This window comes from Falco naumanni, chromosome 11, assembly GCF_017639655.2.
Source record: "Falco naumanni isolate bFalNau1 chromosome 11, bFalNau1.pat, whole genome shotgun sequence".
Taxonomy (NCBI): Eukaryota; Metazoa; Chordata; class Aves; order Falconiformes; family Falconidae; genus Falco; species Falco naumanni.
In genome coordinates, this window is record NC_054064.1 from 11,335,074 (window position 1) to 11,348,254 (window position 13,181).

General features: G+C 35.8%; 1 protein-coding gene across 1 annotated transcript in view; it reads right to left on the reverse strand.

Annotated features, from left to right (window-relative positions):
* KCNT2 (potassium sodium-activated channel subfamily T member 2) overlaps positions 1-13,181 on the reverse strand; it is a 149,447-nt gene that overhangs the window by 41,161 nt on the left and 95,105 nt on the right. Inside the window, 7 exon segments of the mRNA XM_040611123.1 lie at positions 26-131; positions 1,336-1,552; positions 2,221-2,293; positions 2,295-2,451; positions 3,587-3,736; positions 4,845-4,901; positions 9,728-9,836. Coding sequence (XP_040467057.1) covers positions 26-131; positions 1,336-1,552; positions 2,221-2,293; positions 2,295-2,451; positions 3,587-3,736; positions 4,845-4,901; positions 9,728-9,836 — 869 coding nt within the window.

A 13,181-nucleotide genomic window follows, 5' to 3' on the forward strand; every position in this document is an offset into this window, starting at 1 on the left:
ACCTAGTAACAGAAACTCCCTTTACCTTATCTAGTCTTAGACAACAGAAGGGTACTTTTTCATGCAGAAGATGACAAAATGTAGGAGAGCTTCCAATATATGGAGAGTAAGGAGGATAGCCTTTGGCATACCTAGAATAGAACAAACATTTTCAATATAGCAAATTACAGAAAAACAGTTGACTATACAACTATTTTGTGGGATGTTTATACCAATGTCTTAAGTTTTGCAGTTATCTGTAGACTAGCAGAGTCAAATACATGAAATGCACTATGTTTAACAAGGATCAAAGGAATGCATTTTGTAGCTTCGACCAATGCAATAGAATTTAGTGAAAGCTATCATGCTTTTCTGGACCAAAAGAATTTGGCTTGGGTTTTTTTGTACAGGCATCTTTGGAAATGGTCTGATGTATCAGTGTGCTGCCCTAGTGTTTTGGATGCATGTTCTGGAAACTTCTAGGGAAGGAAAAAAAAGGAAATAAAACTGAAATAATTGTGGTACTTCTGCTCTTCCTTCCCCATTTCTCTTTCAAACATCATCACGAACGATTGAGGTCATTATTTTCTTGCTTTAATAACATACTTTAAACATAGCTGGAATAAGTTGTAAATGGCAAGAGATGAAATTTCTAATTGACCTTAGTTTTTAACAAGGGGCCTTTCACATCCTGGTATTTTAGCCTGCAGATTTTAGAAGGCTTGTCCTATTATTTTTTTTATTGGAGCTTTATGATCTTACCTGGGGCTTCTCATGCTTGCCACTGTTAGAGATAGGAAACTGTGTTAGGTGAGCCATTGGCTTAATTGTGTATTTCAGTTTTAACATCCCTGTCAATAATCCCAATAAACATAATTGCTTAATATGCATTTTAAATTTGATGTAATAGATTTGTCTCATACTTTTTTTTTCATTCCTACATTTTGAAGTCAGACACCTAGCCTATTCAACAAGCCTGTTGAACGATCTGATTATCACTGCATTCTCAGAAGTACTCTTCTGTTTACAGATCATTTGAGTCCTGTCTGTGTAACAATAGAATGCAAGAAAAACAGCTATAAAAGACGCTATTAAAAAAGGAGATACCTATAACCGAGTATAGAAAATCTCCAGCAAATGGAGAAATTGATCAGGTTTTTTTGAATTTCAACATGGGCATAAAAGCATTCTGCTAACAGACAAGAGCATTTCAAAAAAGGGAATAACTCTGTAATTGCCCCTTATGGGTCTTGCTTGCTACAACTGCTTGAATTGATCTGCACGTCAAAAAATTATCCGTGCCACCTATGTAATATTAGCCTTTCAAATTATGGTTTTTATATTTAATATACATACTCTAAGCCTGCAGAGACTTCATCATCCGATGGGGTAGTTTCATCTTCTGACTGGTCACTTAGCAGGTCACACGTCTGAAGTGAGGATGAGTCTGCAACCTCCAGAACAGGTGCTATACTGGGCCGTCTGCCCTCTTTACCCCCCTCAGAAGGCAGAGCGAGCGTAGGTCCGCTGGACGTTCGGCATCCTGCATCTTGCAAATCGATAGCCACTGTCCCTGAAGCAGAGTTGAAAGCATATTCTCAATGTGGTTGTCAAAACATTTGAATAACATTCCTGCATTTAGTGGGGATTACCAGCCTACACTGCCACAGACTAAAAGGAACACTATATTGATTATTACACTAAAATAAAACAAATACGCAAACGCTTCCTGAGCAAGTCTTTTCCTGCAAAGCAGCACTTTTTCTGACCATTAATACAACTTTTTAAATACCTTTTAAAAATCATACCTCCTATAACTAATCCATATTTATATGCACCAACAACCAGTAGGTTTTTATTGAGCAAGGGCATTTTATTAATTGAAGACGTTTATGAAAACTTATTACAAACAACTAGTTATGAATGACAAAGAAATTACCCATGTGATTTTCCCAGTTGTTTTGCTTTGTGTACATTTTATTATTACTTTTCAATACAACTGTCTTCGCCAATGTAATTCCATATTGTCAAGTAAAAGAAAAACATAACCTATTTCTGTTTGGTTTTCTTTTTTGTTTGTTTGTTTTGGGGTGGTTTTTTTTGAAAATAGGAGGGCAAGCATTTAATGCTTTTTCTTTCCACACACTATTATAATTTCTTAAAATGTTAGGAATACACTGTTAAACACTTTAAAATGCACTATTCATTGAATATGTTGTGAGGCTTTTTTTTTTTACTTACCCATGCTGGCTATTATACTGTGTACAGGCAACCTAGAAGCTCCACAGTAAGATAACTTTGATTCATGTTTTTTTTCTGTGCTTTTCTTGCTTCTTAAAAGCAGAATTCTCTTCCTTGGTGATATTTATATAAAAGCATATATCTGTAGAATTCATGATATATCGAGGACCTGGATTCAGCAAAATGTTTTTGTTATCTTCCTTTCTAACACCAATCAGACAGACTCCAAACCTTAATTAGAAAAGGAAAGGCATGGTTCATTTTGCATAGTCCCATATATACCAGAATTTCCACTGTCAAAAATGAACCTCCAGTATATTTTTATATTTTGCAGATCATAAACATTTGCAGATTTTTGTGACCAATGTTTGAAAAACGTTGTCTCCTTGATAGGCCACTTCTGCTCAAGTAGTTTTTATGAGTTCACAGATCCCTAGGTGTTTGAAATCCAGTGTTCTTCTTAACCCCGATAATATTCTTCTAATGCTGTTGATTTTTTAAAAATCAGATCTATAGTCCCCTCTGGGAAAATAGTAGTAGAAGAATGGATATATAATATGCATAAGCATTGATCGTGTTGAATTGTTCCATCACTCATATGCAATGGAAACCATTTTCAGAATTTATTTTTGCAATTCACTCCTAGAAATGTATTTGATTAGTGGAAGAAAATAAGGAATTAAAGAAAAAAAAATCTCTTTTATTAAGTTTGAGAATAAACTCAGCGTTCAGGGTTTGATATATGTCCATTTTGTTAAATATATAGGAATATACATGATTTGGTTTTAGTCTGTATGTTCTCCTTACAGAGCAGCACTGAATAAGCCATGCATGATCTGGAACCTAAAGAAGATATGATAGCATCTAACAGAAAAAAATATGGGTTAATTTTGAACAGTCACCAGAATATAGCATGTACCACCCTTCAACTGAACATTTGGCATGAAATGAACACGCCACAAAGGAAGCCAGATGTCCAGCTGACTCCTAAATAAATGAAAAAAATAAATACACTAACACCCTCCCACCCACCCTTTTCTAGATTATTTTGCACATGGAAAGAGACTGGTGTTCTCATACAACCTCTCTAAGACGCAGGTTTACTTCTGGTTGTCAGCCTTACCCCACACATCCTTTGTAATCTATTCCGTCAGACTGAGCCGCCCTATACAGAACCAACACGAGCTTTTCCCTGACCAGCTGTAACTTACATAAAAACATCCACGAAACATATTAATGGGCAGATATTTAAACCCAGAAACACAGTAATGTGTAATACCGCACCTTCGAATGCAAAGTTACATTGCAGGCAAAACAAATAATTAGTTTTTTGAAGTTTTAATTGCTGATAGGAAAATCAACATACTTTTTATGTGCATGGAAAGAAGCATATGTGAAGCTTTTCCCCTCATACTCAGCAAAAAAAGTACTTTCTTCCAGGTTAATATGATACACTTCATTACCGGAGCACCTGCCATACATTTTCTGCCATTGTTCCGGTGACTGCTGACTCTCCCTGAAACATGTACAGGTAGAGAATAATTTACAACAATGTCGAATTCTTACTAATCAAAACAGTATTTCATGGCAATAGAAACTACAAATGTCTGTTAAAAATGTCCCATCTGCTAATCTGAAAGAAATATTTGATATCAAAGCTTGGTAATAGTGTAAGTACAGAGATTATTTTAATAAATTAACATTTTCTGCTAAGTAATAGGCATATAAGATTATGTACTTTAACATCAGGAGAGAGACGGCTGAATTAACGTTAAATTCACACCATTAATAAGTGGATTCATTACAATCTAAAGATGTCAGGTGAAACCAACAGCATACTCATTCTGTGCATAAAGACAGCCCCTTCAGGTGCTCCACAGCAGGTGGTCTGGTTCCCGTCTGAAGCAGAACCGTTAAAATTAACTTATGCAGGGAAGACCCATTTGGCTTCAGTCGCTTTATCTGTAAGGAAAATTTCTGGGGTTTCCCCTGCATTTGCTTGTTGGTTATCTTCAGCGTTTACCGTATGGGCATTTTTAATTACTGTGCCTTGTATACTATGACAAGTGTATACCTTCCTTTCTATAATTACCTTAACCATTTACGCATATCATCCTTTACTATATGCAGCTAACGTTCTTTATCCAGATGGACTGTTAGTGGAAATGTTCCAAACCTTAGTGAGCACCAGAACTTGCAGACTTGGGGCTTCTGTGAATTTCTTTATTAAGTTTCATGCAGAAACAAGGTTCTGTCTATATGAGTTTTACTGGATATAATGGGTGCATATATATACAGATATATGTATGTGCAGATAGAACATAAAACTGACAAATGTGCTCTGTGTTTTGCCACTTGGAGCTATGATCTCAAGATACTGGGACACGCTCCTTTGTGCTCATTTAAACATTTTCAATATCTTCACACAATTTCTGTTTTTCTTCAATTTATCACTCGTCTCCACCGTTAGCATAGGAACATTTTGTTTCAAGATGGAAATAAGTAAACCACTTTTATTGCAGCAGTGTTAACAAAGTGCACTACATGTAGAATAGCAGAACCAGAAATGTAATTACAGAAAAAAATTCTCCATATTTCATTTTCTCCTAAAATACAATGTTTACCTGTTTAAAGTCTGCTTCGTTCCAGTTAGTTGTCTAAAAGCTTCCCATGGGTCTGTTCTGTAAAGATCACATTAAGTTCAAGTCAGAAAAGCTATTTTCTTCCAATATTTTGGATCATAATACAAACTCCATAAAGTTCTACCACTAAATTAGATAACTAGGTAACATTGAAAATAAATACTAATATCAATCAGAAGATTATACATAAGATTCCAGGTATAGTTTTGGTGTCTTACAGACTGAGGTTTTGAATTCCATAAACAGCTGAGAAGGGAACAGGATTATTTACATCTGGTTTGTTTAATCTGAAAAATTGCATTAAAGAGCAAAGCCAGTTCACATAAACAGCAGCAAACCTCCCTTAATTTTAATAGCAACTTGAGCTGGCCAAAGTTGCTTTGAAAATGAACATTTTCCCCAGTCTCTCACATAATAATACAAAAGATAAGGTGTTTTTAATTTATGTACATGTTTCTTTTTGTTTACTGTTTATTGTACTACCATTCTAATTAGGATTACAAAGAATAATGATTTTGCCTGTGTTCTGCTGCTAAGTATTGCCTTCAACTTCCAGTAATTTCTCAGTGTACTCATCTTCGTGATTATCAGAAATGGGGTTATATTATTAACAGTGGCACACTATTTCTTTGTAAATACAGGAAACAGATTCCCTGTGGAATAAGTAGCACTTCATTTGTAAGAGTACAACAAACAGTTGGGACAATGTTTTATCTATGAACTGTCAATGAACTGTTTAATTCCATTAAAATGAGAGTCATTTAAGATCATTATTTCACTAAATTAACAAATGTTAAGCAGCTTTTTGAAAGTGATCATATTTTCCCTTAATTCCCATAATTTCCCTTAATGAATGGCTTTTCACCAGGGAAATAACAAAAAGCAAGAAATATTCTGGTCAGATCCTTGATAATCTCCTCTGGTTACATGCACTTCAAATACCATGGAAAAAGAAGAATCATTCCTTGTGGAATAGAAAGACACAGGTAGTCATTTGAACTTTGTTATCTGCGATAAAAACTTGCACAAACATTCCCAGCCACTATATGGAAGTTAAGTAAGTCAACAGACATGGGGGTTCTGTGAATGGAAACCTGAATTCATTATTATGACAATCTTTCCAGTGACCTTGAATACGCTTTAGGAAGATTATCCAAGGTTGGAAGCCACTGATTCATTGCAGTCTCCCCATAATTCAAACCTGTTCTTTTTATATAACAAAGTCAGTACTGACAGGCATTTAAAAGTCAAGTTCTACATGAAGTTCAATGCAGGTGCTGGTAGTAACCAGGATAATGAAAGGATAATTTAACAACCCATGTAAAGGTGTCCTGGTTTCAGCTGGGATAGAGTTAATGTTCTTCTCAGTGGCTGGGCGGTGCTGTGTTGGGGTTTGGTGTGAGAGCAATGCTGGTGGCACAGGATGGGTTTGGTTGTTGCTGGGGGTGTTTATACTGAGTCAAGGACTTTCCAGTTTCTTGGGCGCTGCCAGCGAGAGGCAGGAGGGGCATGGGAGATGGGGAGGGGACACAGCCAGGACAGCTGACCCGAACTGGCCAGAGGGATATTCCATGCCATAGAATGTCATGCTGAGTGTATATGTAAGATGGGGAAGAAGAAGAAAGGGGGGATATTCGGCACTATGGTGTTTGTCTTCCCAAGTAACTGTTCTGTCTGATGGAGCTCGGCTGTCCTGGGGATGGCTGAGCCCCTGCCTGTCTCCTTGGGGAGCAGGGAATTAATTCCTTGGCTTGCTCTGCTTGCATGCATGGCTTTTGTGTTACCCATAAAACTGTCTTTATCTCAAGCCACGAGTTTTCTCACTTTTACTCTTCTGATCCTCTCCCCGATCCCACCGTGGCGGCAGTGAGCAAGCAGCTGTGTAGGGCTTGCTTGCCGGCCAGGGTTAAACCACAACACAAGGAAAGCAGTTCACTGTTACTATTGGAAGTCTATTTAACAAATACTCTTCATTATGTACGTCAAAGTTAGTATTTAGTTTGGATATAAATGCACACATAGTTAACATTTTCATTTGTAGCTTAATTAATAGATTTTCAGTTAATCTTTTTACTTAACCAAACTCAAATGTTCACCAACTTAATCTTTCATTTGAATAAAGGTAACTTTTTTAACTATTAGCAGTTAATCTACCTGTTGTTCAACATCAGAAAAATCTACAGAAAAGCCCAAACAATTACTCTGATTTATAAATTTGTCAAATCCAAAGCAGTTTTGTCTGCAAATATAATGACAACCTGAAGATGAAGCTCAAAACTGATATCTATTTTGAAAACAGATTTCCCCCTGAAGACAATGAAATGCAGAATCATTTTTTTTTACCAAGACTGTTCAAACACTCTAGAGTCAGTGCAAATCTCCAGAGATGCTTATGAACAATGTAAGTTTGAAAGGAATTTTTCCCTTAAAGCATTACTGTATACTCAGTAAGAAAGTCTGAAAATAAATTTCTTTAAGCACAGTATTTCTAAAGATCAGATTTATACCTGTACCTAATTATGAGTTTATTTCAGTTAGCAAGGGTTTAAATCAATGATGGTATTGCACATGAAAATTATGAATAAAAAAGGCTGATAAAATTGGGACACTGAAGAGGTAATACAGGAAAGAAATTATTTTCACATATTTAAATATTTTATGTGTGATTACTGTCCTCCTTTGAACTGAGATTATTACATTCATGAAGTGCATACTTGTTAAAAATCAATGGTTAAATCACTAGTTGTTAATGATCATCTTAACTAAACGTTCGAGGACACAAAACTTCCAGATTAAACATGGCCTACCTGACACTCAGTTATAAGCAAGAAGTAAGATCAAGTATACCATTACTTAATGTTTTCAACAGCACAGTAGGTTTTTAATAGGATCAGAGCAGGCTAGCAAAAAGACAGCTTTGTCCTCATTTCCTAATTCTGAATGTTTGACTTGGCGACTTTATCATACATTGAACAGATCTGTGCACATAAAAACTTAAAGAAAAATTTAAATCACAGTTAAATTAGACTTCTGAGAAAATATTCCAGCATTTCCAGGGGATTTCAAACAGTTTTAAAGAACAAAAGGGCAAGAAAAACTCCACCAGTCCGAAAATTACGTAAACATCTAGCAAAAATGAAAGGAAGTAGCAAAAATATCAAACTTGAAAGCTTAGAAAGTGGTATTTTGGGAGAGAAATACTTAATTTTTTGAGTTATTTTTAGCACTGCGAAGAGTACTCAAATTTGAAATATTTTTGAAGTTTTTTTCCTCTAGTGTTTTAAACTTTTGCACATATAGTGTGGTTTTAAGGAACGGTCACATCTATTCAACCAATTAGTCCAGCATTAATACACGTGCTCTAAGATGTCCAAAGTTTGCCACTTTTCAGTATTTTGGAGCCCATCCAAGATTAAATGCTCTGATGAGTGCTGACTAAAGTATAAGAAACAACTAGGCATTTTCACTTTTCCAGTTCTCCTGTGTTTATACAGCAAGCTTGTAATGTTTCTGTAAGAAGGATTCAAAGTAACACAGACAACTATTTGTGCCAAAAAATTTTTTTTAGTTCCTAGTGTACAATGACCAGACTAGAAATCAGTTACTTTACCAGCCTTGATAACAACAGTTAATTCCGAGTAAGAGCTTTTGCATTCTATTATAGTTACTTTGCATCATAGTTGGGAATCTGTATAAATGATCAATATGCCTGTGGTAAAAATGAAATGCCAGAGTTCTTAAGTATAGCAGAAAACAGATTCCCTTTCATATGTTTGGTTTTGTGCTGACTGAGAATTCTCTGCTAGCTGTTAAGAATATTACTCTTCTAAATAACTAAAAAAGGCTCTGTATTCTGTGCATGTCAGATACTGAATGCTAGGCAGCTGGAGAACATATTTCAGCATGATTATCAGGAGGCACAGAAACAGTATTTTGTTGTCTTCTTATTAACAGATTCGACTACAGACACTGCCATTAAAATCTTGACATTTGTGGTTCTTGGTAGTAAAAGTTCTAGCAATAATTTCAGTTTTCCCCATCCTGGGCACAGGGGGATATATAAATGCAATATAGAAGGTTAAATAACACTGCTTGTAAATATCAAGGAATTACTGGGTCCATGATTACTCGAAAAAAAGTATGCATTTTTACGAGACTCCCAAATACACTCTTGTGCAGTCTATATGCACATATTCCATTTCTACAGATATATTTGGAGATTTACTCTTTAATGCCTCCCTCCTCCCACAACATTTTGATAAGAATACCTTATTATTCCAAGAACATAGCATAACAGAGATATACTAGATGTGGTAAAATTCTTTTGGTAAATACAGAGAGGTTCTACTGTGACCGTGTCTGTATCCCTTCTGGCAGTGTGGTTATGATGTTAAAAACCATCTCTTCATATGTATGTTTACTTCTCAACATTCAGGCACTGAATAGCAAATAATATTTTGCATGTTATCATAAAAAATTTTTTGAGCCGAATTAATAGGAATTTTTATATGTGTACAAAAACAGAACTTCAAATTAACATATTAAAATTGGCATTTTGGGGTCTTGCTGTTGTTAAGTAGAACTGTGTGATAAATGCACAATTCAATCTACTACATTGGAAATACATATTTTTCGTACCTTGTGGAAGCGGCACAACAGCAGGCAACAATGTTAAATATTGGTGGGGGGAGTTTCTTTTTGAGATAACAGTATCTTTAGTAAAATAACTTGATGCTTTTATTGTGCAGAAAGTTCCAATTTCTCCTTAAAAACTTTGTCTGGGAGTTCAGGGTAAGCTATTTTCCAAAGAATATCAGCTACAACTTCTATAAGTTTGGGGTTTTTTTATTGTGGTATATACTTACTGTCCCCTAGATGTATGAACCAGCAGCGTGATTAACGTAGAGGTAGCTGGGCAAATACAATTGAGAGCTAGCATAGCATATTTGAATTCCTCTTCACACACAACATGATCTGTAGAAACAAAAAGAAGATATAAATTGTTTTAAAAAAATACTTTCCATTGAAAAGAATTATCACTTCCTTTCCTTGTCTAGGAAAGTGGTGAAGACAGGGACAATCAAAATTTGCCTCCAGACATTCATCTTCCACTAGAACCCAGACAGCAGCTGTGTATGATTTGCCCAATCTACGCTCTCTCTCAGATTGCATAAGCAGAGTTACTTCTGCATCCGCTTCAGACTTTCTGTCCTGCGGCTACACATGGAGAGGATGCAACGGCTCTGTGATTCCCACTTCCACTATCTTGCTGCACTAGTTGTATGAGTAAGCCGTGTCACATGTCTAGTTTCTATCTTTTGTGCCTTCCGCAGTTTTGCATAGAGACATCAAGCATTGCACAGATACAATTTTGTGTTCAGCAAGTAGCATACCCAGGATATCGCAATGCAGGAGTGCTGATCAATTAGATAGGCTGTACTGGTTTGCAGACTGGTTATTTGACAGCGGCTCTGGGAGTTTGCGCTGCACCTCCATATGTGATGTAGGTTTGACTGTTATCTCCCCAGGAACTGCTAACAGCTGCTACCTCCTTGAAATATAGGCCAGGGGGGTGGTTGCTTTTCCTTTTTCGGTTTTTTACAACTTTGCGTTCTTTTTACCCCAGTCCTTGTCTGGCTTTTGTAATCACAAAATGTGCATTGTTCTAAGAGTCCTTAGAAGAAAGTATGTCTGCACGTTAGTACTTGCTGTGATGGAACAGTACTATAGGCACACCTATTTTTTTCTGTCTTTTAATGGCATTTAGGGGAGGGGAAGTAAGAAGAGAAAGCAACAGAGACATTATATCCAGTCCTCTGTATTGGCTTATAGCTAAAACTGCCAAATCTTCTGCACATGCTTTCAGTATCGCATCAATTATTATTTAACTTGGATAGGCAATGCTTAAAATTCAGATCACAGTTAAATGCTCTCCAGTGGTGGTGACAGCATGAAAATGAAATAGAAATTACTCTTTAATGTCATTCACATAATAGCTGTGACAGTATTAAAATAGATATAAGAAGGGATAAGCACAAAACTTATGACTTAAACTTGTCAGTGTAGAAATTCACAAGTCATAAAGGTTTTCTAAGGTCATGAAGGCATTTATTGCATGCTAGTAAGTATTTTTTCTTCTGAATTTAGCGTTTGATTCAGTCTATGTTACTTTCAATAGGAGCAGCATTTGCTTCTGATGAGAAAGAATACTACAAGTAGTACAGCCTGTTATCAAAACATAAGCTGTACGAGAATTGCTTAATAAAAGCAAGCAAATCATCTTCCCACCTAGGTCTGAGCTGTCTACATACCTCTACTTCTAGTTGCCCTAATGTATCATTAAAATCCTTAGAACCACCTTACCTCTCTGAGCTACTTTCTAGACAGAACTTATACTGTAGCTATAAGCACGCCACTTACTGAACCGGCATACTTTATGCCTTCTCTATTCCTTTTTTTGAAACTTCTAGAGCCTTTTCAGTAACAGAATCACTGACTACCAGAAGGAGAAACTCATTCTCTCATTTTCTGAAGATCAAGGCATATTTAAATGTCATAGGAAAGGAATGAATTTAGTTATATAAAGACAACGTCAAATATAGAACAAAATGAGATTTTTCCTCTGCTAATTATATTTCAGTTGTAGCAATTAAAAATTTCCTGCAGAAAATATTTCAGACAGAAATGTGTTCTTTTAGTTGACGATGTGCCATGAATAAATCTATTTTAATTTTAAACTAGAGATTTTGAGACAGTAAGGCATAGTCTACTGCTTGGATGGAGTATCTGCATTCCGTTACCATTAGTCAGATGGCAAAGATTCATGAAAGCGAATACTTACTTCCTGATAGAGGAATAGCAAACTCTCCATATTGTACAGGATTTTGCCAAATAACCTCCCCTTATTTTTTGTTTAGAATGTTGTTATATTATAGCTAATACTTTTGAAAATAGGGGCAAGAAAAAATACACAGGAAAATTATTTCATCTGTTAATTCAAATCTTGTACTTGGACAAAACTGTACATGCTGACCTAAATATATGTAAATGAAAATGGATATATCATGGATGGCACGATGCAAATGAAAAGTGTATCAGACATAAGTTCTCCATATGTTCTACATTCTCTGACATCTATGGTGGACTTTTTGGATATAATTTATGTAAAAGTACCATTTTAACAGGTAACATAGCACATAGCAAACAGAGATTGCTGTCCTACAATACTCATCTTCATCTCCTACGTGTAAGAGATTCACATTGTGTTGTCCAGTTACATCAGGAGCCGTGGAGCCAGGATTTGTAGGACCACTTCCACTCCTATCATAAACTTTGACTTTGTATGAGTTATTTATGCCCTCCATGATGTTTTATGCATCTGTAAAATGGGTATATGCAAATAATACCCTGCCTATTTCAGATCTATTTTGAAGTTTTTGAATTCTCAGAGGTGGTTTGACAACATCAGGTGAAAGATTCTTCAGTGATCCAATTATCATGATTAGAAATATCATAGCCATTTGAAAAATGAAGACAGGTACTATGGGTTTTTCTTCTTGGCTGAAGTTCTTGTACTAGACACTGATCAGGTCAAAAATAACTTGTTTGTTTCTTTAATTATTTGACAGATTATAGTTTGCCTCTCATGATACTGTGTTTTATATTTATGTTCAGGACTCTTATTGCAGAGATGCAGTGAGGGCTATACAGAATTTTATCTGATGCTCTCCCTTCTAAAGTGAGTAGGGAGGAAGCTCAGTGACAACTTTCCCACTCCTCAGGTGTGGGACATCAGTCAGGTCCCGTGACAGCAGGTTCTAGAATCAGCAAATTATTCCTTCAGTATGGCAGCAAGGCAGCAGAGGAAACTGCAGTTTATCTTGAAATGAGTATTAAATATGTCAAATCAGGTTACCAAACAAGTATTTTGATTGCATTTACACTAAAGAAATAATCCATTTAGTATTTTCCAGAAGCTGTATTTTCTGTTTAAAATATATTTTGACAAAAAACGTGTTTCTAAGTCTGTCTCAAATAGATGTAGTAATGCAGTGTGGTGAGTTATGACTTCTGAATGTTCCTGAAGATAAAACATATTTAAAATACTAATTTAAGCCTGCAGCATCAGCCATGTGTTAAGAATGTCCCAGTCATGACACAACTATCCTGAGAAACCCTACTTTTGTCAATTTGGTAAATTAACATGATCACTACCAGACCAGACAGAGAAAAATGCCCATTCATTATTTCTAGACCATTTTTATAGGTAATTGGATTGGTTACTCATCAGATGCATTCACTTTAAAATGCATCCATTTT